The sequence below is a fragment of the Neophocaena asiaeorientalis genome, unplaced genomic scaffold (genome assembly GCF_003031525.2).
Source record: "Neophocaena asiaeorientalis asiaeorientalis breed wild unplaced genomic scaffold, Neophocaena_asiaeorientalis_V1.1 scaffold11, whole genome shotgun sequence".
NCBI lineage: Eukaryota > Metazoa > Chordata > Mammalia > Artiodactyla > Phocoenidae > Neophocaena > Neophocaena asiaeorientalis.
This window is the reverse complement of record NW_020173124.1, coordinates 745,616-763,464: the sequence shown is the minus strand read 5'-3', so window position 1 is coordinate 763,464 and position 17,849 is coordinate 745,616. Positions and strand designations below refer to the sequence as shown.

The window sequence follows — 17,849 nt, the reverse complement described above, 5'->3', positions numbered from 1 at the left end:
TCAGCTCCCTGCATAGTCACAGAGTGCACAAATAGAGCACAGATATTTCATCCCAGTATTTAGGAATTAGTCCTGTAGGTCCCTGTTATGTGTGATTGTTCTTTTCACCAACTCATAAAGAAACTCATCTCCTCTATGAGTAGAGGGGGCATTACTATTGTTAACTGTAATATTAAAATTCCTAGTCAATATTTTTTTCTTTCATTATCTTTATCACATCACCCAAACCTACACCATGGCCTTTTCCTGGTGTCTTCTACTTTACATATAGTCCATATTCAATTCTATCAATAAATCTCATCTCTTTTACCTCTTAAGTAATTAATTTTTTATCCTTACCTCGTCTAACTCTTCACTGCATAAATTAGGCTCCTACCTGAGATGAATGCAGTGGGTGCCCTGCTGTTACTCCTGCCACTATTCTTCCCTTAACTAAAAAGCCCACTTTCCACACTGCTTCCAGAGTGATATTTGTAGAATGAAATTTAATCTTGTCATTTCAATAACTGCATAACCAACAAGATAAATTCTAAAATCTGTTGACTCCACAGAAAGTACTTCATGTTATGTCTCACATTTACGTTTTTAGCTTTAAATGTCTATCATGTATCCAGTTAGCCTCTTTGTCCTTGTCATGTTGAACTACACGTAAATCTCTAAAAAATGTCCTTCTCTTTCTTCTGTGATATTGCATTGTCTGTTCCCAGTTATGGAGTTCACCGTAGTTTACCATTACCTCCATAGGGAAGTCATTTTTGAACACCAAATGTCTCCTTCTCGATACAGCCCAGTTGAGTTAAACATCTCTTGGATATTCTCTTATTATGGTAGTTGCCAAACCATATTGCAATTTTATGCTTACTTATTTGATGCATCTAATAGATGAGAAGACTTCCTGAGGAGACACACTATGACGTAGCATCTTTTTAGTCTCAGAGTCTAGAACAGCAACTAGCATGTGGATGAATGAATGACTGAATACATGGGGCAATGGAAAACTAAACATCTCTGGCCACCTCCCAGCAGTATGGTGTCTTCTTTAAACATTGCTTGATTCTGAGCAGCATTAGATTCCTGGGGTTCCATGGTTAATATTTCAGCACTGCATAATTCATTTCAGGGGATTATTTTTTATTGTAAGTACTCATAAGCTTCGACCTTGAATTCTGTTATCATTTTACTTCTCAACTCCAAATCACAAGACAATGGATTGTATTTGGTCCTCCTTTTTAACCTCCCATTTATAACACCGTGAAAATTGCAAGGTCTTTGATCAAGCTTCACTGAAGTGCTTCTGCATAATGTTAATACTTTAAAATGTTGACCCTCTAATATATTGGATGACTTTGATCCTCCTGAGCAGCTATTCTTGCTAAAGTCCCTGAAGTGAGTAGAAAATGTTAATCATGCTCAAATACCAGAAAACATAAGGCCCTTTCTTCCTGTTTATTTATTTATTTTTTACTATGTATGAATAAAAACTTCCCAAAAGTGATAAAACCACTTTATCACTAAGGCTACTTTAAATAGATAGTGTTTTGTAGAAACTGACTAGAAAGGAATACATTTTCTATGCCATAGCACGATAAAATGGCTATTTTTCAAATTCTAAATAAAACTAGTACCAACATTTATTTTTATCATACAGAAGTGTAACTACTGGGCACAAGGAAAATTACTTCAGAAAGAATGTTGAAGTGATGAAACAAATACTGAAGATCATGCCAATTCAGTTAGGAATTTAGCCTCCAGAAAGCAGGACAAGTAATCACAGGAGGTTAACTTTAAGATGGCCTCCTGTTGTGCTTAGATATTGGAGATTTAATCCTTAGCTGTGCTCAGCTTCCCATATGAGGGTTGGTCATGTCCTCAGTATATTTTGTGGGTGCATGTTTATTTGTTTATATTAGGGGAAAAGACTCGTGATGATTATTTTTGTTATTAAAATTATTCAGGATCTTATATTTAGCATCAACTCCAGGTCACAAGGGATGCATTTTTATTTTTCGAATTTTCTTTCCAGTCCCAGAAAACATTGAGCAAAACATAACAAAATTAGGCTTATTTAATGTTTCAAGAAGTGGATGTGCAGTTTAAAAAAAACACAAATATTTTTGATATATGGTTAAATTATTTGACACATACTTGTTGTATTCCACATTAAAATTTGAGGTTAATTTTCAATGTTTTTGGTAAAACTGAAGTTCAATCGCCTATTGTGATAAGTGACGGGAAAAGAGACTTAGCGGATGTAGTTGGTTTTACTTGAAGACATGAAAAATGAGTATATTCCCTTTCATCTGAACTTTAATTCCTTGATACTTTCTGTAAAACTACTACATTTTAACAGAGCCTAGAATGTTATTATTTTGTATAAAATATGAGACAGTGAATGACAGAAGATATAGATTAATTGTACTATAATATTATAATTACCATAAAGTTTCCATGACTATTCCTTAAAATAATCATAATTTTATCCAGTTTTAAATTGTTCAACTTACTTCTCCTCTCCTCCCTGCCTCACCCCAGTCAATCATAGCTGTCCTGATGATCAGTTTAAATGCAAGAATAATCGCTGTATCCCCAAAAGATGGCTTTGTGATGGAGCTAATGATTGTGGAAGTAATGAAGATGAATCCAATCAAACTTGCACAGGTAAATGTTTGCTTGGATATATACATAAATCTCCTCCAAAGTTAATCTCCATAAAAATGCAGGTCAATGCCTTGAGCTAAGCTGACTTTCCTAGTGCTGATGATCTGATTTTTGCAGTAGTAAATGAATTCAGAGTTTGATGCCACAAAGGCTAGAATACAGATTTTCTTCTACTTAATCTTTGGGTATGATTCTGCTTTCCAAAGTAATTTGGCACTTTGTCTATTCATATGACTTGACTGTTGATACACTACTTGGACAAGACTTGTCCCTGCTAAATCTTACTTGGCAATGGAGGAAGAAGTTCGTGAGTATACTGTGATGTAGGCCATCTCACATGGAGAACTACATTTTTTTTTAAACCTTGAAAAAATAATTTATGTATTTTATTTAGTCTGCTGTAGAACACCTCTGTAAATTGTTTTCTCTTCCTGACATATTATTAATGTGGGATAGTTGTTTTTTGGGTTTTTTTTTTTATAAAGTTCCAAGACCACTAAGCCTATTTATATTTCCATATAATTTATCCCATTGCAGTAAATCTTTGAATCCCTAGCTACATTCTCATTCTATGTGATTTTTAAAGGAGGATTAGGGATTGACTAGCTAGTTATAGTAGTTAAAGTGAAAATGCTATGTATAAGAGCAAATAAAACCATCAATCCTAATTAGTAAGATTTCTAAGCCACTCCAGGCCTTCAGTTCACTAGAAAATAGAACGCCACTTGCTTGCACCTCGAGTGCCACTTTAAGTGATGGCTGCTGAGTTTGCCACTCACTGCTAGGTCTTCTTGTCAGTATATTTATGATAACTATTATGGTCACTGTACACCTTTACAAATTGAAAAAAAAAGAGCAAAGAGAAAAATAAATATGCCTTTTAGCTTTGAAAACTATGTTGTCATGTTACAATGTATTTCCATTTTGTTTTACTAAAATGAATAGGTCATATGGCTCATTATATTGGAAAAATATAGCAAATTCATTAGGTAATTTCCCTGGCTGGGCCATTTCTATACATTTCTAGATATAGGTGTGTACATGGATATGTATCCTAGATAAATTATTTCCCATAAGGGGATTATTTTGTAATTTACTCCACTATCCTGTAGCCTTTGGCATTGTGGCTACTTTAAAAGAATATGCTTTCCTACCAGAAGCCAATTTTCTATTGTTTCTTTGGGATTTATCCTTCATGGATCTACTAATTCGATAAATATTTACCACAGCACTGGGGACAGAATGAGGAAAAATACGTAATACCTTTCTTTAAGAAGCTAAGAGCTAAGGTGAGGAGAAAGACATGTAAACAGGCTGCTCCCATGCAGTATTCAAAGCGCTAAGTTGACCCTCAAATGGGAGCATGTAAAGGAACAACTAATTAGTCTTTGGCTATCTTGGAAGGCCTCCTGAAGGAGGGGATGTCTAAGCTAAGCCTTACCAAAAAAAAGCTGAAGAAAAATGACTAAATAACAGTTCAAGTCATTTAATTAGAAAAAATAATCTGATAAAACCATGTGTTAACAAGATTGTGGAAAAAAAGGAATCATCATGCATTCTTGGTGGATAAATTGATTTTCTACATTGTAAAGCAGTTTGGCCAAATCCAATAAATGTGAAGAGGTGCATACCTTCAAGTCTATAATTCTGTTTCTAGGTTTATACTCCAATACCTATGCACATAGAGATGCGAATAAGAATTTCATTGCTTTAACACTGGTAATAGTGAGAAATTAAAACAAGCCAAATGCCCATTACAGGAGAAGGGAAATATATACATGTATCTCCATATGTGCACATGTATATACATATATATATTCACTGTTATATTCACATAATAGTATGTTATTCATAATTAAAATGAAAAATAAGAACTCAAATATCAACAGGAATTAATTTTAACAATGTTAACCAAAAAAATTGCAGAATATAAACAATTCAGTGCCATTCATATGAAATATGAAAATACAAAAGAGTTCTGTATGTACTTATTGATTTACAAATGTATAAAAATAGGAATAAAATATGTATGGAAATGAAAAAAAGAAAAATTAAGGATAGTAGTTACCTTTCTAAAAGAGAGGGAAATGTGATTGGGAAAGATTACAAAGGGGACTTCAAATGTAACTATAATACATAATTTTTTAAATAAAACAAAAAATCTGTAGCAAATATAGAAAAATATTGATTTGATAGAGCTATATGACGACAAACAGGTATTAATGATATCATTCCCGATACTTTTCTAGATGATAGAAATATTTTACTAAAAGAGCAATGAGTGATTGATGAGCACAGATTGTGGAGGGTGAGGTGAAGTCCGTAGAGGGTGGAGGGTTGGAAAGTGTCCCTAGAAGGGAAACGGCATATGCAAAGCGGGCAGAACAGAGCTAATAGGCAGGGCTTGGGAGTTGTTGTCCATCAACAACAAAATGTTTTTGCCTACTTTTGAGGGAGACCCAAAGGACAAAGATGAGAAGTACTTAGATTTGAATTTTTTCTTTTCCCCATAGTAATCATGATGATCTGTGGCTTCATGCCTAGGCCATTTCAATCCGGCTTTTTTCCCACAGCATCGAACTCTGGTTTGATTACATAATATTTGTTCTTCTTATACCCCCCACAAATTTTAACTAAATTCAAGCTAGACAGATAGGATTGCATTAAGAAAACCTGGTGTATTAAAAATCAGACTTTTTTACAAGAGAAACTGAAGAGTATATTCTTATATGACATAGGTTTTGTTTAAATGGAACGCGTTGATTAAAATGCAGCACAGGGAGCTTCCCTGGTGGCGCAGTGGTTGAGAGTCCACCTGCCAATGCAGGCGACACGGGTTCGTGCCCCGCTCCGGGAAGATCCCACATGCCGCTGAGCAGCTGGGCCTGTGAGCCATGGCCACTGAGCCTGCGCGTCCGGAGCCTGTGCTCCGCAATGGGAGAGGCCACATGAGAGGCCACAGCAGTGAGAGGCCGGGGTACTGAAAAAAAAAAAAAAAAAAAAAATACAGCACAGGTAAAGTTTAGGAACAATGTGTTAAGCTCTGTTCTTCTCCCCCTCCTTGCTGTTCCTGTGCATTGTGGGATTTCTCACTGCTACATGACTGCATAATTAGTCATGGGAAGCATAATTAGTAATGTGTAGAAAAAATTCACATTGTGACAGTGAATTTCTGATTCACTGCTAAATAAACAATTCCACTGAGGAGGTGTAAACTTCCTCCTCATTAAAGCAGCATTAGATACAAAATTAGAGTCCTCTGGGGCTGCTCTGCTAATCTCACCCCCAAACTAACTCAGAACTGATGGGAATAAGAACTGAGAAAGTAAAGGTTGTGTCTTCTTGGTACCTATCTAGTGATTAAAAGGTGATAATTTAGTCAATCTGATTATATCATATAGACAGATAGTACTTGTAGATTTATGGAATGAAGCATCTTTCTTATCTGAAATCAGTTAAATTTGCCTGGTAGACTGAGCAGATCATTTTCTCCATGATTCGAAAAGACAATGAATTCATATATTTTATAATAAGCCAGTAAATACTCTTAGAAATAAGGGGTCATATAAGTTGTTCAAGCATCTGAGTTAATGAAGTGACACACAAATTCCTGTCCCATAACAATGTGAGGTAGGTCATACATGATGTGAGATAGATTTCTAGGAATCCTTTCTCATTCATCTCTCTAATCAGCATAGCAGTCCTGATGAAAGAAGACAATCTGAGAAAACTTGCTAGAGTTAAACCCGAATGACTAGGAGAGTGATATAAGGACATCGAACAGAGAAACATTGTATTGGAAATTTTAATATACTCTAATTATGGGTCAGTTAGAGTTTAATGGAGATGAAAATATATAATAATATCTTTTTTTTAAAGCAAGAAACACCGAAGGAATAAAATAGGCAGGAAATGAGGGAGGAAAGGAGAGATTTAGGAAAGAAAGAAATGTAGTGAGAACAAAAGAAACGAGAAAGGGTGGGAAAGAAGGAAGGAAGGAAGGGAAGGAGGGAGGGAGGGAGGAAGGAAGGAAGGAAGAGGGAGAGATGGAAGAAAGACAGGAGGAAGAATTGAAAAGAAAACTGTCTTATTAAAGTTCTCTTAAAACTCAAAAGGTAAAAAGTATTTACTGTAACCAGTGAAATGATGCAGAGACATGTAAGAAAAAAATTAATACTCTGTCTCATAGCTCTGTGCCCTCCCCTTCCCACCAAGTAAACCAAAGCCAGCATCTTCATGCTTCTATAGGCCAATACAAATATATACTTACTTTTTTCCAAGTAGGCATGGTTTTGTTAAAATTACCTAGGAACTTTGTTGATTTAGCCTAAATGTTAGAGTAATTTAGCAGAAAATCCATAGGGTTAACAAAATAAAATAATACAGGAATATTGAACCCTACTTTAAAATTTCAACATTGAAAACTTCAGAATCATGTGTTTGTTGGGCTCCTTAAACTCTGTTAATCTAAAGCAACTTATTTGTAAAAAGGGAAAAATCAGATATTACATAAAATATTTTAGATTCAGGGCCCTTATCCACATAATCAAAGCAAAATACATACTGTAACAATTTTCCTGGTCTTTCTAATTATAGCCACTGAGAATAGAAACACTATATCCAATCTAATGTAACAAATCAAGCCAGAAATGTTTCATTTGTTTTTCTCAAGTTATCCTTTAAATATTCACCAAAATAGGTATACATCTTTACATAGCAAGTACACTTTTCTTAAAGGAAATAACTAGTATATGACTTTTAAGAAATTATTTTAAATGACCTCTGAAACCCTAATTTATGGAAACCCATTCTACTGCGTTCAGATGACTTTGAACCATACTCTATTTTATACCACCCATCAGTATTAAAGTTCACAGGGTGTTCTGATGAAATAGGAACACATCCTTCTGTCTCTCAAGCCCAGGAAAAAAGAGGACATCTATAAACTAAGCAGTGTTCTCTAATCATAGCCACAGAAACTCAGACCCTAATTGTTCTGCAACTGTCCAATCTTTATCTCACCCAAATATTGATAGGTCTGAGTGTCCCCTTCCCAACATTTCCCACTCTTTCCTTTGGTCCAGTAAAAAGAAGGAGTGCTGGTATACTGATAACTCAGGAAAACAGGTTTGTAGCTCAGAGTAACAGAAGGAAAAAAAAAAGAAAATCAAACATTTAAAAATAAGTATGTGATTTGCAGAGACATGGAAGGACCTAGAGATTGTCATACACAGTGAAGTAAATCAGAAAGAGAAAAACAAATATCGTATATTAATGCATGTATGTGGAATCTAGAAAAATGGCAGAGATGATCTTATTTGCAAAGCAGAAATAGAGTCACAGATGTAGAGAACAAACATACGAATACCAAGGGGGAAAGCTGGGGCGGCAGGGGGGATGAATTGGGAGATTGGGATTGACATATATATACTACTATGTATAAAATAGATAACTAATGAGAACCTACTGCATAGCACAGGGAACTCTATTAGGTGCTCTGTGGTGACCTATATGGGAAGGAAATCCAAAAAAGAGGGGATATATGTATATATATGGCTGATTGACTTTGTTGTACAGCAGAAACTGACACAGCAGTGTAAAGCAACTATACTCCAAAAAAATAAATAAATAAAAAATAAAAATAAGTATTTGACAAACTAAGACCCGGGAGAAGAATTAGGGAAGCTATCTAGGCTCTCATGCTTTCAAAAGTTGATCTGATCATAATACAAAAAGGCAATCAAACCCCTTGTAGAACATAACCCCTTCACTGAATAATTTTAAAGCACTGCCTTTGGCTACCAGAGAAAGCAATGTTCCCTGTGTGTGTTCATTGAAACCCTTAAGAGAGCACAAAGCAAAGTTCATTAGTATACTTTGATTAAAAAGTCATACATTTTCGGGGCTTCCCTGGTGGCACAGTGGTTGAGAATCCGCCTGCCGATGCAGGAGACACGGGTTTGTGCCCTGGTCTGTGAAGATCCCACATGCTGCGGAGCGGCTGGGCCCGTGGGCCATGGCCGCTGAGCCTGTGCGTCTGGAGCCTGTGCTCCACAGCAGGAGAGGCCACAACAGTGAGAGGGCCGCATACCGCAAAAAAAAAAAAAAAAAAAAAAAGTCATACATTTTTATATAACTGTGCTTAAAAGTAAGCTTTAAAAAAATCCATTTTAAGGCTAAATGTATGTTTTAGAAAATGTTTTCTGCATTGTTGAGCCATACTTGAAATCATTTGGAGATCAAGAAATAACTGCATTGAAAATGTTAGAGGACAAAGACAATTCTGACCCCATAATTGGAAACCAGTTACCCTGATAGCTCCAACTCCTTCCTCCTACATTGCAGCAAGTTTCTTGATTTATTGGAAAAGGCTATGCAAAATTATTTTTCGTTAATTAAAAGTTGGATGAAATTTAATTCAGCCGTATATTCATAAGCATGTGCTGGGCAAAAATTGTAAAATAATGAATTCATAGCTTCGTTTATGGAAGTGTGTGAGGATTACAGAATATCTTGTCACTTAGCATTCATTTTAATTGAAGGGCAAAGCATGTGAACTTTAGAAAAGGCAGGCAAGCTGGCATTTCCAAAAATTTAATAAAGGTTTATTTTAAAAATATGTAATAGAGCAGTGTAACATCTTATGTGTGAAAGGGTAATTGCATGATCTGTTTTATCCTTAATGTTGTTCAAAAGGCCTCTAAATTTGTTCTTTGTACATTAATTGATCATTTTAGCCAGAACATGCCAGGTGGACCAGTTTTCTTGTGGAAACGGGCGCTGCGTTCCCAGAGCATGGCTGTGTGACCGGGAAGATGACTGTGGGGACCAGACCGACGAAATAGCATCTTGTGGTAAGTTGTGAGTGAAACATGCTATTAGTGGAGACGGTATCAAACAGAAGATTCTATCACTATAATCTCTCTTAAAAGGCAATTTATTTCTCTATAAATACAAGTTGACAAGGCAGAAGATCTGTTACTTTTTATTACTGCCTTTTGGGCCTGAGTGTGTACTTTAATGATAACTGCAGAATATGTCCCATTCATGAGGCAGTAACCATATCCTTGGCTAAAATAAATGGATCCAAACATTGCAGATTTTAGTAGGAGGCGGTTATTATTAGGCTAACAGGACATTCTCAAATGTTCATTATTAATCTTATGTCTATAATGATTAAATTTTTCAAACTGAATAGCTCATCGAGTGACATTTGGAGTAAATGAGGAGGACATGTTTCTTGTTTGTATGCATGTTATACTCTCGGAGCAATAAACTATACAGGATGAGAATACGTAGTTGGTAAACCATTTGTTTCATTTCTATAGTTGTATAATTCTGAAGGACAAAATTTTTATTAGTTTAAAACGTTTTTTATTAAGAACAAAATTCCTAATCACTTTCCACTGATCTTCCTACTTTTGAAAACAATAAATATTTATTATTACATAAAGTTGCAAATTTAATTACCCCCATTTGTACCCATGTATCAGGAGGTTGTGTTATCATTTGTCTCAGTAATGTATAGTGAAACATAGTAAAGGAATGAACCAGGTTTTCTAAGGCTTGTACTTTATTTCAGGCATGGCTATGGATTTTTAAAATTACTATGGGGAAACATAAGTTAGACATGCATAGCACATTTATTAAAATAGAATACAATTGTGTATATATTTTTAATAACTTGACCCCATGTTATAATATTTGTAAGAGTAGGGAAATAAGAAGACAGTTTTGTAACCCTTCAATTTAAATGGCTCTGTTTAGGGCATGCATTCTCTGTTTACCTAAAATTTTATTTTTAAAATTTTTTTTATACTAGACTAAGTCCCTGTAGACATTTGAGTTTATAGCCTCTGATAAAGTAAAGATAAAGTAAGTATTACTAATTGACAGTTGACATTGTAAAGAAGATAGTAGAGATGTTGCCAAAAAAAAAAAGCAATAGAGAATCATACAATTAATTGTACATTTTACAGGTAGAATTTCCAAAGCCTGTGATTGAACAGTGTATCCTCTCTCTTTTCCAATGTCCAGACCAGTCATGTGGCTGGGTCTGCTTCTAGACAGCTCTATTTTTTAGAAAACCTTAAATGCTTTTCTGTTCTTAGTATCTCCATCCAGAGTATACCAGAAAGGTAATGAGAAACCTGAAAACATTAAATACAGAGAAACCCTGGAATCAAAGTCCCAAGTCAGATAAGAAATGCCATGAAAACAATATAGACTAAGAAAATACATAATGAGCTCTTTAGAGAGTTTCGATTAAGACTTTGAGCTGACTTATTTTGAGTAACAGGTCTAGAGTAAGACTTTTTTCTTTATTTTAATGATAACTTAATTGAATCAAAGGAGAAAAAAATTACCCTAAAATTTCAATAATAATAAAAATAATTATGCCAGCAAACTAACATAATTTTCATGAGGGGAGGGGAAAAATGGGTCAGAGGGAGTCCAGACACATACTTTCTTACTGAATCTTTACAGCAAATCTATTAGAAACATGTTACTGTCCACATTTTACAGTTAAGGGAGTCAGAACTTAGAGACATGAGTAACATATGTGAGATCACAAAACTAGTAAATAGCAGGACCAAACCATGAATCCAAGTGTGCTTGAAACTAAAACTCAGCCATTTCAGGTTGATCTTGTTTGGGAGCCAAGGACAGGGTGCAAATAGGAGGCAGATAATGTCATTATATTATACATATCCATAAATATCTTATTTAAATGCACATCCACCTACAGTGAGTTTTATTCATTGGTGTGTTGGTAAATCTTTCAACATCTCCTAGTGGAGAGGAGCCCTGATCTAGTGTTTGCCTATTTTTGTGGTTTAAATACTTCCACCAAAGCCAATATCAGGTTGCCAACATGACGCTCTGAATGTAGAATTGGGAAAAGATGTGCATACCAATATACAGTATTTCTGTGGTACAGATAAAATTGACATAAATAACTTCAAAAGCAAAATAATTAGAAAATTATGAACCTTGAGTATTAATTACTCTTGTTTGCAATGTTATTTATTTAATTATAAATTTATATTTATTATCATTATTTAAAATAATGGCTGTGTGCTTAACAACTGACTCATAGAATCCTTGAAAATTTAAGAATCAGCTCTGCAAGCTGGTACAGATGCTTCCAGTACACCACAGGATATGTACACATTATGAAATTTAGTTGCCAAATAGTATAGTTCTGAAATATAGAAATTTTAGAGAATGTCAGTAAACCACATGGGTTAGTCTCAGCACCGTTTCTTCTTTACAGCATAAGAAACATGTTTCTCTCCAAACATGTTCCTCTCTTTCATAACATACATTTATCTCTCAGATTGTCATTTTAACTCAAAATCTATGTCAATAGAGAAGCTGATAGTGAGGCTCTGGTAGGCACAGTCTCACTTTTAAAGTTGTAAGGGAGAATGGCCTGAATTTCTGTCATAACAGAAATTATCTCTGCACTGAATACAGAATCACAAAAAAATTGTAAATTGTTTAATTCACTGCATTTATAAGAAAGCCGTCACTCTACTTGGCAATAATCCAGAAATAAATATAGATTTAGCTAATTTTCAGTTTTATTAAGCATCATTGTAAAATTTGGACTGATCATATTTCACTTTTCCTTTTGGTGTTAGCCAAGTTCCCATAGATTTAATCCAACTAAAAGACTCTGCAATCATTTTTTTTTTTTTTTACATTTCAGCCCATGAACCACCTCTGTTATGTTTAAAAACTACTGTTGACACTGAAAAGAATATTAAAATTTGGCTTTAAAAACATGAGAAACCTATGATTAGAAATGTTTCTGGTAGTAATGAGGAGCTGAAGGTACTGTAACGGAGGGTCAAATTTTCAGTGGAATTCACTGTCACCTGTTTACAAACCTAATTCACTCTAGTTACATTTGCCTTTATAAATTAATTGCACATTTTAGGTTGAGATTATATGTGGGCAAGCACATAACTAGGAAGGCCCTTGAGTATTCTCTCTTAATCTTTAAAGAATCTTTTAACTTTTTTAGTAGGTTACCTGTGCAGAAAGGAGAATCTGTAATTTGATGCCGCAAATGACAGAGGAGATGTTAAAATTGTGAAGTTTGTCTTAGAAGTATGTCAAGGAACTAAATGGTCAGTCTCATTTCAAGGATAGGATTTAACACTGGCTCTCAACTTTAGCTGTCAATTAACAAATCACTTGAGGAGCTTTAAAATTACCTGCCCATGCCTCACCCCAGGCTCCTTAAATAAAAATCTCTGGGGATAGGACCCAAGAATCAGTATTTTTAGTGCTTAACAAGTGGTATGAATAGACACTCAAGTTCAAGTACCTTTAAGGCACCAGTTATCACCCTTGAGCAAGCATGGAATCTCTGGAGGGCTCATTAAAAAACAGAATGCTGGGCCCCATTTCCAGAGTCTCTGATCCAGTAGGTCCTGGGTGGCACCTAAGAATTTACGTTTCTTACAAATTTCTAATTGATGTAGATACCCATGCTGTTAGTCCAGAGACTACACTTTAGGAACCACTGACTTAAGGGAACCACCATTCATATTTGATTTTATCTAACATATACTTGATGACATAATTATGTTTATATATGCAGAATTAATTTATGATGGGAGCAATTATCCAGACAAATATCATTCCCATCTCCAAATTAAAGCATTAAATATAAGGATAGTTCATGATTAAATATAAGAATATTTCAAACAAACTTGCATTTTTGCCCCTTGGACAATTTATAGTCAAAAACAGTATAGTTGTTTATTTTAAAATTTAGATTAACAATCTTTGGGTTGTTCTATCTTCCAGGTATCTCCATATAACTTACATTTATTATTATTTTTTAATAAATATGTCTTGATGTGAGTTGGTAACTTCTGATCTGTTCAAAAGATTTAACTTTGGAAACTACCTAAAGTTTATTAACAGATTGAAAGATAATTCAATGGGGTATAAATAAAAATCCACTGAGATTTGCAAAGTTAATATTATTCCATCTTATGGATCTTTTATCTTTGAAGATAGTAGAATTCTGTCTCATGTACTTGGAATCTTACCTTTAAGTATACTTATAATTTTACTCTATGTAATTAAGGAGCAAAGAATATCAGAAGGAGAATTGGCAAGTATCAGACACAAACAGAAGAGAGAGAGCTATCAAAAAGAAATCATTTCCTGGTTAAATCAGCATAAATTGTATCAAAGATATTTTCAACTATATTATTAGAAAAACAAAGTTCCTGATTTTAAGTAAAGTATTATTTTTTTAATTACAAATAATACAAAGAAAAACTGGATATATGTGTAGCAATTTTAATTAATAGGAATTATTAACCCAGTGTAGTACTGATAAAATATAATTGTCAGGAACTGCTTTGTCATTCTTTAGTAGCATCCTGGCAGACCCAGTGACCCTGATAACTTTTCGTTTCTATAACTTGATTAAACCCATTTTAAAACTCCAGTATTGGGGCTTCCCTGGTGGTGCAGTGGTTGAGAGTCTGCCTGCCGATGCAGGGGACACGGGTTCGTGCCCCGGTCCGGGAGGATCCCACATGCCGCGGAGCGGCTGGGTCCGTGAGCCATGGCCGCTGAGCCTGCGCGTCCAGAGCCTGTGCTCCGCAACCGGAGAGGCCACAGCAGTGAGAGGCCCGCGTACCGCAAAAAAACCCCTCCAGTATTATATCTTAGTCAAAGCTTTCTCCTCCCCATTGCCAGCTAGACTTGAGGTTCTAGGACCTTGGATGAGAGGGGAATGTGTTTGTTTTTTCACTGTCTACTTCTCCTCTCTTTACTAGCCTTAGCTCTTCAGGAAGAGGGGAAAGATGGAGGAGATAGGTAACATCTTTTTAAGTAGGTCTAGTGATAATCTTCTCCCTGCTTCTCTGCATGTCATAGCCCTCTGACACATGAAAAATGCAGCTCTCTTGAAGGGCTCTTATGTGAGATTTTCTGAGAGACCTGAGGTGTCACCCCTCTTTAGAGTTCCTTGAACTTTCTCTTTTTTCTCTTCTTTTCCCTTCTTCAGAGTTCCCTCACATCTAGACCTAGATCTCTTTTATCCCCATCACAGATGGTATACCTCATAGTCTTAAGTTGCTAGAATTCCCTTGCTTGGTGGGCATCTTCTTGGTTGCATTACCAATATGACAAAAGAAGTTTTGCTATCTTTTGCTGGGTCCACTTTATTTTTCATATCCCAAATGTGAGCAGGCTGCTCTCCTAGTGACCCATCTCTTAGACCTGCCACCACTGTCCATTTTTTCTTCTTCTTCTGTCAACAGGGTAAAATGGTCAGTCTACCTCTTGAGCAAATACAATCAGTTCTCTTTTCTTATACACCCCAAAATTGTCATGAATGATTCTCATGGAGTCTCTCATGAAGCTACACAGTCTGAATCTGTAACTTTGTCCACAGGATCACTCTTTAGATAACCAAAGGCACATGATGTCAACCTAGACTTTCTCTTTTCTAAGTTAAACACAACACTTCCTTCAAATTTTCTTACACAAACCTTTGTGGGCTCTTTCCCTACCCATTGCCCTATTATGCATATGTTTGGATTTTTAATGACCTTAGTGAAATTAATGCCCTAAAACAAGCAGTTGATGTTCAATGGGTACAGAGTTTCAGTTTTGCAAGATGAAAAATTCTAGAGATCTGTTGCACAACACTGTGAATATAATTATCACTATATAGTTAACACTACTGAACTGTATACATAAAAAATGGTTAAAATGGTAAATTTTATGTGTTTTTACTGCAATTTTTAAAAAAAGTCATAGCCTAGAATTGAACAGAACATAGTATCTCATATGTGTTTTTTTTTTTTTTTAAACATCTTTATTGGGGTATAATTGCTTTACAATGGTGTGTTAGTTTCTGCTTTATAACAAAGTGAATCAGCTATACATATACATATGTTCCCATATGTCTTCCCTCTTGCGTCTCCCTCCCTCCCACTCTCCCTATCCCACCCCTCCAGGCTGTCACAAAGCACCGAGCTAATATCCCTTGCCTTGCGGCTGCTTCCCCCTAGCTATATACCTTACTACGTTTGTTAGTGTGTATATGTCCATGACTCTCTCTCGCCCTGTCAAAGCTCACCCTTCCCCCTCCCCATATCCTCAAGTCCGTTCTCCAGTAGGTCTGCGTCTTTATTCCTGTCTTACCCCTAGGTTCTTCATGACATTCCCTTCAGGCTATGTTCAAGCCGCCAACCCCAGTCCTCTCCCTGCGCTCCGTCCTAAACTGAAACCCGAGCCTCAGCTCACAGCCCCGCCCGCCCTGGCGGGCGAGCAGACAAGCCTCTCGGGCTGGTGAGTGCAGGTCGGCACCGATCCTCTGTGCGGGAAGCTCCCCGCTTTGACCTCCGCACCCGTCGCTGTGCACCACTCCGTGGTTCCGAAGCTCTCCCCTCCGCCTCCCGCAGTCTCCGCCCGCTGAGGGGCTCCCTAGTGTGTGGAAACTTTTCCTCCTTCACAGCTCCCTCCCACTGGTGCAGGTGCCGTCCTTATTCTTTTGTCTCTGTTTTTTCTTTTTTTCTTTTGCCCTACCCAGGTACGTGGGGAGTTTCTTGCCTTTTGGGAGGTCTGAGGTCTTCTGCCAGCCTTCAGTAGGTGTTCTGTAGGAGTTGTTCCACGTGTAGATGTATTTCTGGTGTATCCGTGGGGAGGAAGGCGATCTCCGTGTCTTACTCTTCCGCCATCTTCAAGGTCCCCCCTCATATGTGGTATTTATACAACAGATTATAGTGGGCTTATTACCTTCAGTAATATAGATTCTAGGTTTCTGTTAAGATGGTCTTAGATGGCAGCCTTATCATGTATCTCACATGTTGAGCTCCCAGTCAATTAAAATATCTAAGCTTTTCATATAGACTAGATCACTCCTTTGGGGTACTTCTAATATTTACATTTCAACATTCTTTTAAGTTTTATTTTGATAGTCTTCTGATTCTTCCTTACCTACATATTTTAAAATATGTGCATGGGTGAGGTCCTTTCCATTTCATACTGTCACTCTTAGACCTCCCTTCTCTGATGACTCTTAACCCTTTGTCCAATTTTGTAATTTTGAATCTGTAATGCTAATGATGTCTTCCAGTTTTGTGTAATTCAGAGATTTGATAAGCATAACTTTTAAGGCTGTAACCAAATCGTAGTGACAAAGACATGAACCTTTTGGAAAGTAAGTAAAAACATCCTGGGGAAAACTGATCCAATAATTAAAACTCTGTGGATACAATTTTTAATCAAGTACTCATCCACTTAAATTTACTGTCATCTCATCTTGCATGCATGATACTTTCATTTATCATCATAAGACTTCTCAAAAATTTTGCTAAAAAGACAGGAACACTCTGTTTATAGAATTCTTATGATATGTACTTACCTGAAAATTGTAGCAAATAATTAAAGTTAGTTTGACATGAGTTAATTTTATTTTACTCATGAGAAAACAGTCTCTTTAAAAATGCTGACAAAAAAATGTTTTAACAAATTCATTCTAAAATTATAGTCAGAGATATGTGTAAACTTCACCTCTATAGTTTACAAATTTTCACTCATTTTTGGAATTGGGACAATATTATTTACCATTTTCCAGTTTTCATTCCTCTTTCCCATCTTCCACTTATTTCAAAAAGACTGTCAATATTCTGAGATTAAAAATGTTTGATGTTTTATTGTTTGATAACTTGTCTTAATATGATGATAACCATTTTTAGAAATTAGGTAATATATTTTTCTCATTTCTTGGACTTAGAGCTTTAATTTCCTCTCATTCTTGTTTGTTCATTACTCTCCAATCTGGCAATAATTACTTTTATTAAAATGATGGAAACCAAAGAAATGGAAAAGTTCTTTTTCCTGCCTGTATCCTTCAAATGTATGCTTTGTATCCCAGATGGTCTTGTTCTGTTTTTTTCTTGTTTCATACATTTATATTTAAACATTCTTATTATTTTTGTTTAGAAATGGTATGCAAGCTTCTGTTACATTGTCTTCCCATTATTATTAGGTATGCGACACGCTTTTGGATTTGTCTCGGCTTATGATTCCCTTTTTTGCACGTACGTGACTAATAAGGCTCTGTATGCAGAAAAGGAGGAGGAGGTTAAGCAAACCTTGATGGAGTCTATTAAAAGCCACAAGCAGAAATAATTAAAAACAGC

General features: G+C 35.8%; 1 protein-coding gene across 1 annotated transcript in view; it reads left to right on the top strand.

The window, feature by feature from the left end:
- LRP1B (LDL receptor related protein 1B) overlaps positions 1 to 17,849 on the top strand; it is a 1,787,379-nt gene that overhangs the window by 1,073,919 nt on the left and 695,611 nt on the right. The window contains exons 17-18 of the mRNA XM_024744102.1: positions 2,533 to 2,658; positions 9,396 to 9,512. Of these exons, the coding sequence (XP_024599870.1) occupies positions 2,533 to 2,658; positions 9,396 to 9,512 (243 nt within the window). The remainder of the gene's footprint in view (positions 1 to 2,532; positions 2,659 to 9,395; positions 9,513 to 17,849) is intronic.